Source organism: Drosophila mojavensis, unplaced genomic scaffold (assembly GCF_018153725.1).
Source record: "Drosophila mojavensis isolate 15081-1352.22 unplaced genomic scaffold, ASM1815372v1 contig_16, whole genome shotgun sequence".
Classification (NCBI taxonomy): domain Eukaryota; kingdom Metazoa; phylum Arthropoda; class Insecta; order Diptera; family Drosophilidae; genus Drosophila; species Drosophila mojavensis.
In genome coordinates, this window is record NW_025318693.1 from 7,974,954 (window position 1) to 7,992,808 (window position 17,855).

General features: G+C 36.8%; 1 protein-coding gene and 1 long non-coding RNA gene across 7 annotated transcripts in view; one reads left to right on the forward strand and one right to left on the reverse strand.

The window, feature by feature from the left end:
* Positions 1-10,973, reverse strand: part of LOC6573064 (A disintegrin and metalloproteinase with thrombospondin motifs 20) — a 42,690-nt gene extending 31,717 nt beyond the window's left edge. Inside the window, exons 1-2 of one of the 2 annotated variants that reach the window (XM_015166732.3) lie at positions 10,675-10,973; positions 9,025-9,504 (exon numbers count right to left, since the gene is read on the reverse strand). In XM_015166732.3, coding sequence (XP_015022218.1) covers positions 9,025-9,219 — 195 coding nt within the window. In that variant the 5' untranslated portion in view covers positions 9,220-9,504; positions 10,675-10,973. Of the gene's footprint in view, positions 1-9,024; positions 9,821-10,674 lie in introns of those variants that run through there. The other variant, XM_032733579.2, reaches the window with a different exon arrangement.
* The window catches only part of LOC26528068, a 41,056-nt gene extending 28,409 nt beyond the window's left edge, over positions 1-12,647 (forward strand). For 2 of the 5 annotated variants that reach the window (XR_001449553.3, XR_006356636.1), the window contains one exon: positions 11,255-12,647. This is a non-coding gene — a long non-coding RNA (uncharacterized LOC26528068). Of the gene's footprint in view, positions 1-6,256; positions 6,357-7,406; positions 7,530-7,592; positions 7,945-11,254 lie in introns of those variants that run through there. The other 3 variants (XR_006356635.1, XR_006356637.1, XR_004364882.2) reach the window with 3 other exon arrangements.
* The last annotated feature ends 5,208 nt before the right edge of the window (positions 12,648-17,855 follow it).

The window sequence follows — 17,855 nt, forward strand, 5'->3', positions numbered from 1 at the left end:
ACAGGGTAACTGATAATCCAGCAAACTCGACGCTTTTTCGACACGAATGCAAGGTAATCAAATTTATGAATTGCAATTTTACATACTACACAATAATGCGCATTCCAAAGAAAGCTGTAGAATGTGGCCAGGTTCTCATCGAGAGATACACACATACATTTCCTCCTATCGTTGAACATAGACTTGTCTGCCAGGAACTGAGCTGTGGACACTTTGTATTTTCCACTCATTAGCATTGTCTTCATGTTTATTGCTGATTCGAGCTGTCGGGCTTATAAATCGATCATTTTATTGAACTTGATATGCGGAATAAATACATAGGCAATCGAGTTGGGAAATCAATCGCCGCATAAATGTTGCTTTACTACCGATCTTGCAGACGCTGCCCCCGTCCAATTTGTTGTTTTATTAATTTGCATTGTTTGCTGTTTGCTTTATTTTTTACTGCGTTCATTAACCGCTGCTATTTATGACCCCCAAAAACAATGTTTACCACGTTCTTATTCTAATTTATTGTATATGCACAATCATGCCATCGATCTACGATTCGAGCGGGCTTTTATAGTTTTTTTATCTGTTTTCTGTATGTGTGTGTGTTTTTTTTTTCTGTATTGTTTCTTTTTCTTTGGCCAGTTGGCATGACGGATCCAATAAGAGTCCACCTGTGGGTGGATATCAATGGGTATTGTCGCTCGGATGTTGGAAACAAGTTATTCGCAGCTCAGCGATTCTTGTTGTGTGACCCAATTTCCTTGACACATGCCTGGCAGGTTTACAAACCCAAAAATTGTTACGGTTAACAATCAATTTCGAACGCGAGGCGGGGGTACTGCCAGCACTCATTACTGCGCTGTTTCTATTTCACTTGCCTTTTTTCTGCGACTTTTGCAGATTTCATTAGTCAATAATTGACTTTGCCTGTCTGGTTTGTCAGTGAACCCATAAACACGAACTGCGCCCCGGGGGCACCCGAAACAAAGCCCGCCCGACCCAGTGCCAGCCAAGCGAAGCCGAGGCGCTAAATGCAGAAAGCAAAAACTATGTAAAAAAGAAAAAAAAAGACAAAAAAAAAACACAGAAAATGAAAATATGAATATTTGTAGGCCCGTGGCATTCATTGAGAACCTGAACCTGAGCAACAAAGTTCCCACGCTTCGAATTCTTCACGCACGCCTATGGCGGCGGCATGCAACGTGAGGCAACCTCAGACTTTCGCCTTCGTTTAGCTGGCGTTGCTATTGCCAATGCAAGCTGGCGGCCAGCCGGCTCTAATTTATGAATTTTGCAATATTTATGTAGAACAGATGCGTTGACTTCCCACAGCAGATAATGAGCAGGCCGCGGGCGTGGCAATAACATAATCGTAATCATAATAAACACGTCCACGCAACAGCCTCCATTTCAGCGTCAACAGCAGCCTCCACCCCAGCCCCAGCCTCTGCCTTAACCTCAGTCCCCCCTCCCCCCAGCCCGCAGGCCACAATCTCGTCCGCAGCCCTCGTGCCGGACTCAAGTAGCACGTGTGCCAGTTTTTGGGCCGATGTTGCTTGCTCGCTTGGTCCGTTGGTATTGACCCAAATTTCATAGTTTTGCGCTAAATACGCCTAATGGTTATTTAATAATAAGACAGACAGGGACAGCAGCAGCAGCAGCCGAAATATAAATACAACTAATTGTATAATAACAAGGCGTTCTCCATATATGTATATATATATACATATATATATATATCGATCAGTTCATAACAAAAGGCTAAACTTTTAAACAATTTCACTCAGCTGCTGCTGCTGCTGCTGCTGCTGTTGTTGCTGTTGTTGCTGTCGTAGGCCTACGACGCGTCGTCATGCGATTAGCTAGCTCAGCTGTTGCATCGCTTTTGTAGAGCCAATGCCAAAAGTATACTTTAAAATATTCGAAAATTGTTATTCTTATAAATAAATGTATATAAATGATAATCAAGAAATTGTACATATTTGTTCAACAATTTCTGAAAGGCTTAATTGATGTGTGAGGGTATGCAAACTTCAGCGTTATAGATCATTGATAAACTTTTACTGAATTGCTGTTGTTGTTGCTGTTGCTATTGTTGTTGTTGTTGACTCTGAACCATCAACCCGTCAGTATTTGACAAATTTGCGCATGTCTCATGTTAAGTTAACAAATTTATTATTAATAGAGCCTAGCACAACAACAACAACAACAGCAACTGTTGTTGTTGCTCTTGGTGATGCTGATGTTGCTGCTGCTGCTGCTGCTGCTGCTGCTGCTTGTGCTGTTGCTGCTTGGAAACACGGTAATTTGTTTATATTGTTGAGCAATTGACATGCCTACTTTACCTAGGCTAAATTGCTACAATTGTTTGGAGTGCGAAAATTAATAAGTGTGTTTAGGGTTTTCAGGCTCTTTTCTTTGGGCCTTTTGACACATTTCGACGCGCTCTTCACGCTCTTCAGTTGTTGCTGTTGCTGTTGTTATGTATTTGAAGGCAATGACTTTGTTTAGCATTTGGTCCGAAGCTTGTGAATACTCGTGTGTGTGTGTGTGTGTGTGTGTTTTTTTTTTTTTTTTTTTTTTTTTTTTTTTTTGAGAGCTTGTGCCCAGCAACAAATGCCTGAACACAGTTAGCATATCAAATAATTTTTATGAAAGTACATATATGTATGTATACCTGTGGAGCTCAAGTTGAATACCATTCGTGGAGTTATCTCTAAATATCTGTACATAGTTAATATCAAGTCGATTCTAGACTTCATTTAGTATCGCAAAATTTCGATATCATGTTCATTTGAAATTCTTCGCATATAAAATTATGTGTATATATATTTAAGCATTATTTATGGCAAACAATTTGTTGAAAATAGATTTCAAATCGATCGTTCCTTCGTTCGATTTTCGGTTTGCGTAAATAGAATTCCATGTTCACTAAGTAATTGCATTTACCATACGAATTTTAAATGTGCAAAAATGTTATGCATACTTTATTTATATTTTATATATATATATATATATCTGTGAAAAAGTACACAAATTTTGAAAAATGTGTAAATGAATAACTGTACACATACAGCTGCAAATATAGCTTGATCACACATGCACTTGTCCAAATATTAAATAGCACAAGTCTGCCAGCAAATATGGATAATTCCTGAATTAATAACATATTTACATACATATGCACATTCGATGCAGACATATGTTATAAGTCTACAAACGAAAGATATAGCAAATATATACATATATATACATATATGTATATATACATTGGCCACTGCATTGCTGATGATTGCTTTTGTCAGCAAGCGATAAGGCTAGCAGAGTTTTGCATAGACATTTAACTGCTCATCATAGAGCAGATCAATAAAGCGCATTATAACGCGATTAGAATCTCGATGGTTTAGGAAATAGTTAGACCTGAACCTGAACTGGCAGACGTGCCGATTTTCAGATACTCCCTGACTCTTATCTCTGTTCAGCCTGATGGTGCAGTGATGCTGTGACGCTGCCGATCGATTGGGGATGGTCCCATTGGTTTCATCTGGTGATATCGCCCCATTGGGGCACTTCAGTTGACTTAACAGCAAGCAAACCCGATCTCGATCATATGGCTGTCGGTAGTGCCATGTACCGCGAGGCGTATGCTTAATCTACACGCACGCACACTCATAGCGCTAGTGTGAACCATTTGAGTAAATATGCATAACTGCTGCTGCCGGCAAAAGTGACGTACATCGTATTTGTTTGGCAAATTAACGTCAATCAGGTGATAGCTATATATGCCCGACAAGTTAGAATATCGAAGCCGCTGACAACTATCGTTTGTGTCTGTGTGTGGTCCTTTAGCAAACTGCAAGGAAAACAAACACGGAAATATTTGCGCTCAAGCCATGGCTGAGCTGTTGAGCCAACGAAAATGCAAATAAATAAAACTGGTCAGTTTAATTATGACTATAAATCGAATTTATATGCAAATTATAGTCGCTTGTCTTGCCCCCGAAAAGCCAATGGCCAAATGGATGGCTTAGTCGATTTTCATCCCAAAGGGTGTGGGGCTCTAATGCGATTATAAATGCCACTCTAAAGACTATCAATATCTGTTACGTATGCCAAAACGAGTCGAACTTCCCAGAAGACTTCGATTGAAATGTTGAACGTATATGTGCGGAATGATTGGAGGGCATCAGGATCGGGTATGGCCTATGTATATGAGCAATGCCCATTCATCCTGATTCATAAATCATGGCTACCAAATGTATAAATAACGCCCCATTGACCGCACATAGCCTGCAACATGAAACCGCAATACTTTGTCTAATTCTCTGGAATCGAAACAAAGGCCACCTCACACATACCAGCAAGACACACCGACAGCTCAGGGCGGACTCCTTGAAATTTTTATAAAAGAAAATAAAAAATAGGTATTTTATTTTTTATTTTTGGGAACCAAGCTATTAAAGAATTTGTGGCTAAATATTTTGTTATTTATTTTATTCACATTTCCGATGGAGTCTGAGGTCGGCTTGCGGTTCGGTTTATGGAACTGCTGCACCCATACGCACACAATGATAATGCGCTGATGCTCCAAAGCATCGAAATATTGCTTTTAGATAGATAAAGAGATGAGGGCAGGCTAAGCCACTTTGACTTCTGAATTCAGGCAGTCCCATTCCGAGTCCGAGTCCGAGTCGGTTTAGCATATGAATACAGACGATGTGGTGCGCCTTGGAGCCTCTGCTGCGGCGCGTCTCCACTTTATATGCAAAGCAAAGTGCTGGGGTTCGATAATGTCATTGATTCGCATGTGGCCATGTTGACGATCCAGCTCAGATGATGATGATGCCACCGGCACCACGCGGCACTGGGCGTGCTGACAGCCGTGTTTATATAAAATAATTAAATGAATGTCATAAAAGTGAAATATAATGAAATTATGTAAAGCTATGTAACACGCTCCAGCGGAATGTGGCCAGAAATACATAAGATAAGGCCGTAACGACAGCAAATAAATAAAAAATCATTAAGAGCGTTTCTTCTGGTTTCGGGCATTATAGATGAGGCGGCCGGAAAAGAGAAATAAAATAGAGACAAAAGACTAAACACCAAATAAGGCATCGAGCCAATGGACAACAAACCAGATTTGGCTAATCTTTCAGCTTTATAGGCGGGTTCTGGCTTTGATGTAAGCCAGCAAATCAGTGTAACAAATTATTATTTACCAAAATTCAAATGTCTCTACCTAATAACACTAAAATCGATTTGCCGAAAATTCATTCACAACTTGTGACAGCTAAGCGAAAAAAATAACAAAAAGTAGCAATAAAATATTTGTAAATATACTGAGCTAATGAGTGCTCGACTAGCAAATACCCAGCATAAAATACAAATCGTTTTCTATCTACAAACAGTTAAGTGTCGGAGTTCATAGAAATAACAACCTGCTATGCATATGTCCAGGGTATTAGAAGCAAAACAAATGTTTTAAAAAATTAAACACACAATTATTAAAGGTGTTTTCGCCTTGAATGGAATGGACATTGGTAAGCAATTATGCTAATACCTTGCTAAAAATGGCCAGCTAAATATCCATAATAAAATAATGAAATGAAACGAGACTCGAAGTCCGAAATCTGAAAACTGAAATCTTCAATCTGAAGTCTTAAATCTGATGTCTTAAATCTCAAATGCGAAATGCAAAATACGAAGTCAAACAAACAAAAAGAAATCAGTTTTAAGACCAACTGTTCACTAGGTTGAAAATGTTTAGCATTAATCTTGACTGATAAATTAAAAAAGAATTAATTAATATCAACAGCGAACACTTGTCGTCTCACATCTCTGCCGCGCCGCTATTCTCGTTGACATTCGGTTTATTATAATTTTTTAATTACTTTGACAGTTTTTTTGAACATGGAATTGTTTGAGAATTTATGTTTTTTGTTTTTTGTTTGCATTTTGTATTTTTTGTTGCCCCCTTATTTTATTGTACTATTTTTTAGAAACGATCGTGGGCTGGTACAATATATTGTTTTGTTTTGTTTTTTCATCGGCTTGCAGAGCACGTAAACATTGTTCATAATAATACCGAAAATTCAAAATTCTGAACCCACAACTACAGCAAAAACTGTGAACAACACCCTAAAGTCACGCCCCAGCAAAAAAAAAAGCAGCAAAAACACTTGAATTTACGAGTATTTTTAAGCCTTTTTTTTCTCAGCTGAAATCATTTACCCGTTTTTTTTTTTTCCCCTTTTTTATGGAGGCTTTATACTGCTGACAAATTGTTTGTTGTTACAAAGGGCTCTCTGGTCACACCCTCAAACATTTAAATAATATTTACATAAACTTGATGGATATAACAGGTAAGATGTTCATTAAAGAGGTGACCAGAATAATTTCAGAGACCTTTCGCTTCCTGCATCATATTTTAAGTTGCGCTCGGACTTGGAATATTTTCAAGTACAATATATGACACATTTTCGTGCTGGAGCTTGAGTCTGAAACTGTTTCATATACCCTGAATTCGCTGCATATCACTAATCAATCCCCAATATAATCATCATTAAAATAATTTGTAGATCAGGATAAGAATGTGTTTTAATCCTATTAAAGTAATTAGGCTTTTGATTTGCAAAAGTTATGATAAGTTTTATTGGAAGCTGACTTTAGGGTCTCTACTAGTCGGTCTCTTGTCTCGGGTCTCTTTTTACATTTAGGCTGACAGACAAATGTTCAATTTCTTAAAGTTTGTTTTTACTTTATTTATTTTTATTTTTAAATTTTTGTTTTTGTTGTTTCCCCGCCTCATTTTTTTGATGTCAACGAACTGAAATTTTCTTTATACTCGTATTTATTTAAAGTAGACAAAATAAATAATGAAAAAATAAGCAAAATGCTGAGAAACACGAGCAACACGTCGCACGACCGAAATACTACATACTACATGCATATTCAAATTCTAAACAGTATGTGAATATTATTGTATTCGAATACAAATTAGAGCGCGCCAGCATCGAGGCTCTTACAGCAAGTGTTTCGAACTCATGGCGCCACACAATAAATGACACAATTTATTTTTAAGAAAAACTCGACACAAAACTAACCAGAATAATATAAAAATAAAATTCAATTTCATACAAGCTAAAGAAACCAAATAATATTTCATCTGAATTGAAATAGTTCGAAAAGGCACGCTTAGTTCAATTTGTGGTTATCAGCATTTTTACTCAGAACTCGTATGTGTGTGTGTGTGTATGTGTGTGTGAGTCTATAAATAGTATTAAACATAAGTCGGATCAGACAGCCGTAACGACTTCCTAATACGCAACCAACATTATTTATTAATTCGATTTACATACACATACAACTACAGGTTCGTGTTGTTTTTGAAATTTCAACACCTCTCCTTTCAGCAGTTACATCTATCGTCTATCCTCGTCCAAAGCTGTTGAGAACGCTGATCAAATGCTAATGGCTAATGCCTAATAGCGGCAGCTAGTGGATGTCAAATGGAGTTTTCCGTTCTGTTAACATGGGTAAATATAACTGTCACGTCCCGTCACCCAAGCAGATTGATCTAGCTAATTCTCACACCTCAGACATAGTTCGCGAAAAGCAAAATTACTCGCAATTAGCACACAGGTCGTGTTTTCTGCAGATTCATCTAAAATCGTTCAGAAGTATGTGCAGCACATTCATTTCAGAGTCTCGACGCTGTCAAGTGCAGCTGCTGCAGAAAATCTCATTCATGCCATGCCAATATTGTGATATCCAATTATCTTTCATGATAAGTAATATGATCCAGATATGCTCCCCAAAGTGGACTCATTTTGCCCGCATAGTCGCATGAGTAAGTTATTATCAACAGAAAAATATCACAGTCATAGTTCATATTTCCATAAAATTATTAACTAAACATACAATTGTTTTATTGTCGGGCTATAAAACTCAACGAACAAAAAAAAGACATATTCATCTGAAGTTTCTGCGCATGTTGGCTTTAGGTGGATCGTCAAACATTGTATAAAAAAAAAAGAGAAAACAATTTGACAACGGAAGCACCTGTCTCTAAAGTACCCAAAGAAAAAATTGCGCAGACTTTTATCGGTCAATCTCAACATAAGCACACATACATTAATCTGGCTGTACATACATAAATAGAACGGTTCTTGTACATAGGCAGTGTGTCTAACGTCACGAACAGTTAGTGAGTCAGTGGAGATGTGAGCAGTGTAAACTTAACTCAAATCCACAAAATTTATTTTGCAGTACGAAGATCGAGCCCTAATCACAGCATATTCAAATAGGGTATGCGCGAGTCGAGCATACTCCTTAAATTGTTTACATGTAATGCCTTTTATGTAAGTCAGCTTTGGGGACTTCTATAATACCTTGGGGTAGATATTTAATTTGCGATAGGGTATGCCAGATTCGAGCATGCCTCTTAAGTTGCTTACATCTAATGTTCATTGTGTAAGCATTGATTAGATTCTAAACATGGTTTTCCCTGCCAGCTCTGGGTACTCGTGTGATACCCTGGGGGGTACTGGCGATATCTCTCTATTTATCCAATTTTATACAATTTAACTGGGCGAAATTGAAATTTTTGGTTTTATTTTTTAATTTTATTTTCTTTTCATTTATTTATTTATTTTATTTTATTTTTTCACTGTCTGTGTAGCGAAGCGTGTGTATTCAAATGCGATGGTCATAGCGACGACGCTTTCTTTGTCTCTTTGAGCTTTGCTTAAAATGGAAAAAAAAAGTAAATACAAAAAAAATAAAGCGAAAAAAGGCAAAACAAAAAAGAGCGAAGCAGACAAAAAATAGCGACAAATCAACTGAATTTATAAAAGAAATAAAAGAACTCGACAAATCGATGCGAAATCGAAGCAATAAATTAAGTTGGGCTTTGAGAGGGCAGCCAAAAAAGTAACAAAAATAAAAAAAGAAGAGAAATAAAAGAAAAGACCGATATATTGTATGCAATGCAAAGGGCTAGGCGCGCCTCTATGTTGGATCGGTATTTACCTGTTTCTCGACGAGCGCGTGCGTGTAGATGAATTCCTTCTTGGGCGAGTAGAGCTCCGGCGGACTTCCTTTGAGTGAGTATCGCAGGACACTGTCATCCGCATCGATATCAGCGCCTGTGCGGTCCGATCGCAATGCGATTGTTCGTAGCAGCTGATGGTCCTCTGCTGCTTCCATTGCCGACTCCGTCTGCATGGCGGGCTGTCGCTGGCCGTAGAGTTGCTTCAACTACTGAAGCTGTCAGTCGTCAATCAACCGCCAGCGGAGCACGTGCAACAATGTGTGAATTTGTGGTCGAATTTTGTGAGCAGCGAACGTGGCTCGGTCGACTACGCTGCGGCGCTGTTGTACTCGGGCTCGGTACGGGGCTAATGGCTAATTATGTTTCTATTATGCTGATATTTTTGGTGCTTTGCTTATTTTGTTAATTGAAATTCGATGGTGCCGTGCCCGCTGCCTCTGCCTCTGCCCCTGCTGCTGCTGTTGCCGCACGCAGAATAAACCAACAATTGATAGACAAAACAAGTAAGAACTTTAGAGTCGATCGCTACCGACTGCATGATACTCGCTCACGTTTCAAACACTGTTAGTTGCATGCAAATTTATTATTATCATCTATAAGTCTATCTGAATAATTAGGCATAGATATGTATATCATAATTAGTCAAACTCTAGATCTACGGATCTGATTCAGATCTGCCATGCCCCCAAGAGGCATCTATATATAACCTGATTAGTCAATAGAGGAGGTCAACACACGTCTAAAATTGTGATAAATACAGTTAACAGTTACAAAGTACACCAAAGCAAAAATCCTTTGCCTTTATACAGAAGGACGAACAATGCACAGAAAGCAATTTGAATTCGTGAACGAGAATCAAAATTATGCTTTTAGATTGCTGCTGCTGCTGCTGTTGCTGTTGCTGCTGTTGCCGGCAGCTGATTGTAGTTTCATAGTAATTTTATCATAAAAGAATTATGGTGAAAGAAAGATTTGAAAAGTTTAGCAACAGATAGCTACTTGGAACCATAAGCAAACAGTGATAAAGCTGAGGTGACGTATGTATGCAGAGATATATATGTATGTATGTGTATATACAGATATATGCGTGTGCGTCTGGATACATAGATCCATGTATGTGTATACACATGGCTAAGCTGTCGCATCCAGTGTTTTAGTTTCATTCTTTGCGTGCCACAGATACATAAGTAAACGTTTAGATACAGTAAGCACAATAATTTGTTGTACACTTTTTAGCTTCAAGTTGAATGCCAAAGTAATATGTTTTAATTCACAAAAGAACATTTAATATTCGTATCATATGTGTGTGTCTAGAGACTTTTATGCATTTCGCGTGTTTATTTTGTTGCACACTCGACTTAACTTTTAACAACTTTTGCATTTTTTTTTTTTTCATTATAAAACTTTTTGTTTTATATAATTAAATTTTTTTTACATTTTTGTTTATTTTAACTTTTTCTTATCATCGCATCTAGAGAAGGTTATGACCGACTCAAAGTTGACCATTTCATTTGCATACAAGTTCGCACACACACACGCTCGCACACACACAGGCACTCACATACACATGCATGCAGCAAGCATAATTTGCAGATTCATATCCATGCTGTTAGGATCAGTATTATTACCGTTAGTAGCATTAATTGTCACGTCGCGTAGCCGAACATTATTGATTATTGCAGATGGAAGCTGTCAGGATTTCCGAATTTGCCGAGTCGTTGCGCGCGCAAAATTAACGACGATAAAAATGACGAGAAACAACAAAAAACAAACATTTAAAACAAAACAAAAAAAAAGAAATCTAAAACGCGTTGTCGCTCTTTCGAGTTCGATTCCCCGACTATCAAGCGCAATATTTTCGTTCATGAGTTTCAGCACTTGAAGCACACGCCGAGCACCGACATCTCACATACACACTCACACACACACATGTATGCTTACACTCTCGCAAAGCGCGAATCTGAGACGAAGAGCGCGACTGAAGAGAGGTGATCGTGAAATATTGGTTTGGATCTGTTTTGGCGGGAGCTTGCTTGTAGATATTTTATTTTTAAATCAAGTAAAAATGTTCAGTGTGTAGAAATATGATTAGAAGGGCCGATTTGACGTTTCGTTCAGGTCACCAATTCTTTTCTTGAATATCAATATGTAAAGCCAAAGTCTGATAAGATCTTTGAATTAAAAACTAATATATTTCTTTATTTTCAGCTGAGATCAACCACAATCTGATAGTATTGCAGCATCTGTAGAGCCATCTCGGTTCAGCGGCGTTTACCAGGCGTTTAAGAGGCCGTGCCGGGCCAAAAGCTAAGAGAGCGTTTCATACGACCCAACACGCGCAATAAAATATTCGAATTGAGGCAAAGCCAAGAGAGCTTTAATTCTCTTTGATCATGAGAATCGAGCTTTCGCTGAACACTCGAGCTCGCAGCTTTGGCTGAAGTTTTCAAAATCAAGCGTCTTTTAGTTTTGGATAACCTTTTATCTTTCATACCCTTAACCAATTGAATAAGTTTTTTAAGCCGTAATTTAAAATTTTGAACGTTGCTTAAATCTCGAAAATAATCGAACCGAATTTACATCAAGTCATCATAAATTTAGCTATACAACACAACTATTCTCGTTGAAGTTTAAAATTTAACTAAATTAGTACCAAACCTTACTAACAACATTCTCCCTGACATTTCTCTAATTATTTTTTATCTGCATCCCGTCTAATACAGAGTTGTCCCGTTCGGCAAGTCATTCTTATCATTCGGCGTGGGTCTGAGCATTATCTATCTTGGTTGATCTTTATATTCAGTTTTAATATGACATATGTCTCCATTGCTTAAATTTATTTGTCTATTAAAATGAGTCAGGTTTTTAATTTAAGGTATAATCTAGTCGGGCACACCCAACAAGACTGCAGTTTTTGTTTAGCTGGACCAATATTATTGTACTGTTACACTTATCTTTATATTACATAGACAGCAATGTTAAATTGGCCGCACATGCAGGAAGTTTTCGTAAGAAATCTGCTACTATCTACTATCTTATAGCTCTATTAAAAAGTCATATAATTTAATGTAAGGGTTTAAGCACACAATGCATCCGAATAATAAGCGAATCTAATCGGGTTTCTCTACACACATTGATTATGCATATAGCAACAACAAATACATTCCTCAACTTAAACTGCAGTTCTTACTAATATTAATTAAAAGATTACTATTATTAATAAAATGTTTTGATTTATTTCATTATTATTAAAATATTTATTTAACTTGTCTTCATATTTCACCTGAACTGGCATCTGCATAGAGCAATTATTGTGAACAGTTAGTGACATTATCTTTTAGGAACTGTAAGTGCAGAAATTTCTCTATATATATACTACTTATACGTAGATTTATTTATAATATATATATACATAGTCACATATGCCAGCAGCACAGACGGGCCTCTCAAGGTCTACATCATACTTAAACTAAAAAGTTCTGCAGCGCTTCATACATAGTGTCTATGCCAAATTACCATATGAAGCAATTGACCTCTTTGCATATAGAAATATTTTCTTTAATCAAACGCAGCAGCCGAAGAATTAATCAATTAAAAGACGAGCACTCGTTAGCTATATTAAAATATAGTTGAAAATTTAAAATCCATTTCGCAAAAATAAAACAAAAAAACTTTTGCCATGCATTCATAAAAATAATTGCTTTTTCTTTTTGAAAATATTTTTGGCACAGCTCAAACTGCTAATTGAAAAGCAGAGAGCAGGGAGAGTACGACCCATAGCTGCAGGCAGAACAGGTCTAAGCATATATGTATATCTATATGCTATATGCAACATATGTTGTGTAATTAACAACAGTGCAACGTGAATTACAAGTCGGAAATGAAAACGAAATCAAAAACATAAACCATTGCTGGTTCAGTTTCTGTTTTATTTTATATTCCCATTTGCAATTCATAGCGTTACAAAATATCATTAGAAATTTCATCTCTAAATACTCTCTCTTTACAATCGAATTTCACGCAGGTGCTTTAGCCAAATGATAAATAAATTTAGGTAAGAGTGAAAGGTATATAATAAAAACTAATATTTTTATTTAAATAAATATTTTTCTTTATTTTAAAAAAATAATAACCCCTATCAACTCAACCATACAAATTATAAAGTTGATTAAATATTTTAAAATATCTTTCCTAGCTGATCTACAGGTTTGTATAATTTTCACTAATAGTTAATAATTATAGTTAATATTAGTGAGGGAAAAATAAGAGGAACTTAAATATCTTAAAGAAATTGAAAATTACAGAATATTAGCTAATCGAACAATTTTAACAGAAGTATATCTAATGTTTTCATTGAAATAAATTGTTATTAAATTAAATTAATAATAAATACAAATACATATGAATAAATTAACAATAAATAATAACTGATAGCCGAACATTTTGTACCGAAATAAATCCAATACTTTGATTTGTATTCCATTAAAGCTACATAGAATATATGGAATATATGTATATACATAATAATAAATTTCAAGAATCAACCTGTTACTTATAGGCTTTATTCATATTAAATATTTATTACAATAAATCTTTTTATATTTTAGTCGCCTTGTCAAACTACATAGAGTAGTCGATGGTGCCTGCCCAAGACAAGTAGCAGCGGCGCAGCTGTTAGTGATCAAACGCACTTGAGGCGAACGAAGCAAAGTTTCTTACGGAGAATGAACTGATGCTGCCCACAGTGGCGCGAGTCGTTGTCTCAGTGTAGTAGTGTGTGGTGCTGCCGCTCGTAGCTGGTCTTAGTAATTAACGCATTTAGACCATTTGGAGCGGCCAGCAGCACGCGCAGACATAAACTTGCTTTTTTTTTTAGCATTAGAATGGCAAACTCAGTGATGCTGGCTAAAGATGCTGTGCGCGAGCTATCTCAGAACTATCTGCAGATGCAATTTGACGGCACGCGCCGCTTGGGCGATCACCTAGTCCGCCTCGGGCCGTCTCAATCGGCTGCGTATGGCCAAATATAGACGTATTTGAAGATCCACATACACGCCGGCCTGTCAGACACTGCGACTGTTTACACACACATCCCCGAGCTCAGCAATAATCGCCAGCTCCTAGACATGCCGTGGTTGTGCCGGCGTGTGTGGTGCGTGCGTTGCTATGTTTATATTATTTGATGCGATTTTTGCTCGTTTTTGTGTATTTCTTTATATTTCTCTTTCATTTACTTTTGCTCGATTTTTTTGCCAGTTTGATTAAGAAATATTGATCCTGATTGAATGATGGAAAGCTTACGAAAACTTAAATGAACTGTCGAGGCGAGGCGAGACGAGAGGCAACAACTGCCAGCTGAAAGAGCTGTGAGGCCATTTAAACTATTTTTATATGAGCTCAGGTTTTGAAAGTTCGCTTGACAGCTGCTCAATCAAATCAAATATTTGGGCTAACTAAACACAAACCTTTTTGACATGCAGCGCCCCCTCGCCATGCGCCATACGAAGATGTAGCACAGTGATGTATAAATTCTCAAAATTCGCAAAAATCAAACTCAATTACGTGCGCTGTCAATCAATGGCAGGAATTGAACTCGGAATCGGCCCAAGACATGCGTAAGAGCATTTTAGTGCGCAAGTTGCGTGGCCGAGGCGATCTTTTTTTTCTTTTTTCTTTCTTTCTATTTTTGTTGTGTTTTGTTTTGTATTTTAAAGATACATTTTACTTAAGTGTATGGCATACATCATCCATTCAACTACGTCCACATATGTACATTTAAAGTTTTCATTGCACGCGTACGACGGCAGACAGACTATATAGAATCATTTCCAGATGGCGATGTGCGTTGACCCTGAGACGGAACGCCCACGCAATGGGCAAATATAAACTAATGTATGTATATATCTGTAGACTATATAGACATATATGTATATGACATATGTATATATGTGGACATGTATCTATTCCTATACAGAAAGAGTGAAAGCGTATGGAGAGCTAGACTATGATGGGCCATTGTACGGACAAATATCAAGATGGCAAAGACTTCAAATAGAACACTTGAGGAGTCGACTTGGCTATACAATATTATACAATGATATATGTATGTACATATCTTATCTGAATCCATTGATGGTTTAATTAGGCTCAATGAAACAGTTCTCCAAATTAAAGCTTATCCCACAAGTAACACAAGTTTCGCATTAAAATAATGTATTTCAACTATTTCATCGATGTGTGGCGCATGGCGTATATAAAAACAGCGAATTATGATGAGAAGTACCGCTGTCTCTCGTTAAATTTGAGTGCTTGCTGAAAAGTAGCATCATAAAAATTGAATTAAACAGAGAACAATGGAGAACTATTTCCTGCAGAGGCCTCAAGGTTGCAGTGCTTTGAACTGCCCGTCGACTAAAGAAAGATATTGGACAACTAATCGATGAATGATGCTGCATGGGCATACAAATATGATAGCTGCTGATCGCACGGCAACAATTTATAGCTCAAGAAGCACAGCAAAAGTCTTAAGAGCTTTATATTCGACTATGAAAATACAATTTAGCTAAAGGGAAGCACAGCAACCTGGGCTTGCAGCTTGGACATAAATGTACATATGTATATATATGTATATAGCCAATTCTCAACTTACAGCAAGTGTGTATGTGTGTGTGTTAATTGAAACATTGTGTTTTGATTTGTTCAATGAAAGTGAAGCGAGTGAGACATGCATATAAAATGTAAAACTCAAAGTTCTCATTAATTTCTTGGCTCATTGATTTCGCAAAACGAAATTGAATGCACACACATATGTATTTGCGTGCATATATGTGCATATATGAAAATAATGAATATGCATTAAATACCACAGCATATTAGAAATAAAAGAGCTAACCGAAATGCATAACAACAATTGGCATAATGCACAACTTGAGCTCCAAATTTCTTACATACTTAATTACATACATATATGTAAAAGATATATATTTGTATATACACATGCATATATATGTATATATGTCCATAAATATGTCGAGTCAGCAGCACGGGTTGGCAACTGCCATGGCAAAGCGGCTCTCCAATTGCAGACGAGCAGACCCGGCTGGGGCAGCAACTGATGTGAGCGGCTTATGGCTTATGGCTTATTGCTGATTGCTTAAGCCTAAGCTCTTGTTTATGGTATGGTCTTATTCCGTAGAATTGCATATGGTACTCGATCGGCAGACGTCACACACATACACCTCTCCACTTGCCACTTGCCACTTGGCTGGTGTCTTCATCGATCCTCGACTGTGATAGGCACAGCTGTTGGCTACAGCTGCAGCCTTCTTCGGCTTTTGAATTCCGCCTAAGGCAACCAAAGACAGCCAAGTTAACACCTTCAGTTGCCTTGAACTATCGACTTTAGCCATTTGACGCGCATTTTAATTACGTGCCGAGCTCTTCGTTTCTTGCATAATGCCAAAGGCGCGAGGGGATTTTCCAGTTGCAAGGGGCGCACTTTTTAGTTACGGTAGCTCAAGCAAATTGTCATAATGATTTATAAACATGCAGCCGCAAGCACAGAAGAACAAGTTGATAGACTAAAAGATATGCAGTAATTCGCCATCGACTAGTAGAAAACTTGAATAGCAAATTGCTTAAAAATGCAAATGCATACACCCCATCAGTTGACTTCTTAATGTAGGGTATTTTGTCAGTGACCATAGAGCTCAGCTTTATGCATAAGACTCGCTTAGCGATTGCTGTCGCCATTCATTATGAAATTTATATACATAGTTACCAATATATTCACATTTATCAAACACAATTGACCTTTGTCAGAACAGACCAGCAGAACAATGACGACGACTAGATACTGGGCCCGGGACCCCACATAGAAATTAATTATAGTCTTGTAAATTGTCATGAACAAAATTATTAATTGATCGCAGATAAACGACGTCTGGCGAAGCACAAGAACAACGGCATTTAATATCGGCTGAAATTAAATGACATTTACAATAACTATACTTACATACATACATATATTGTATACCAGACTTACAGCTGGCGCCATGCGGAAGTCATAGAAAAGACCCATGAGAAATCGCTGGGAATGCTGCTTCTTAAAAATGTAAATACTAAGCAGCACTAAATTAATTTAGTAAATTAATCAAAAACTTAAATATGCCATCACGTTTATGTTTATGTAATGCCCATCTATTAGTAGCAAGCTGAGACAGCTAAATAAATCTCAAAGCTAACTTAGCAACCAAACAGGTAAGAGAACTTTAGTCGCTAGAGCTGACTAGAAGATATCCAAAAATAAATGCTGTGGACGGTTTTTTTTTTTTTTCAAATATATTTTTTCTGCTATTTTTATATGAATTAAAGAATATATCAAAGAAATAGAAAACTTTAAAGTGTTGTACACTTAGGATTATTTATTTTTGAAATTTGAAAAAAAAACTAAACTCAATATAATAAAATTATATTTATCAATTCACGTTTCATTAAAAATAAACAGAAAAACAAATAAAATACCTAAGACATATAAAAATATATGAAATGATGAAGTAAATGTCATTTTTGCTAGTTGTAAGATCGATTAAAAAATATGAAACAATAATAAAAAACAAAGTTTATAATTAAATAAATAAAATATAAGTTTCGTAAGTATTTGCTATGTCGATATTAAATTGTTAATATTTCTATAATATTTATACAATAAATAAAAAATACATTCATGAGTGCATATTGCTTAATTTGCTTTTTATCGACATTGAAAGTATGCAACACTTTCTGATCAACTGAAAACAGTAGGAGTCAA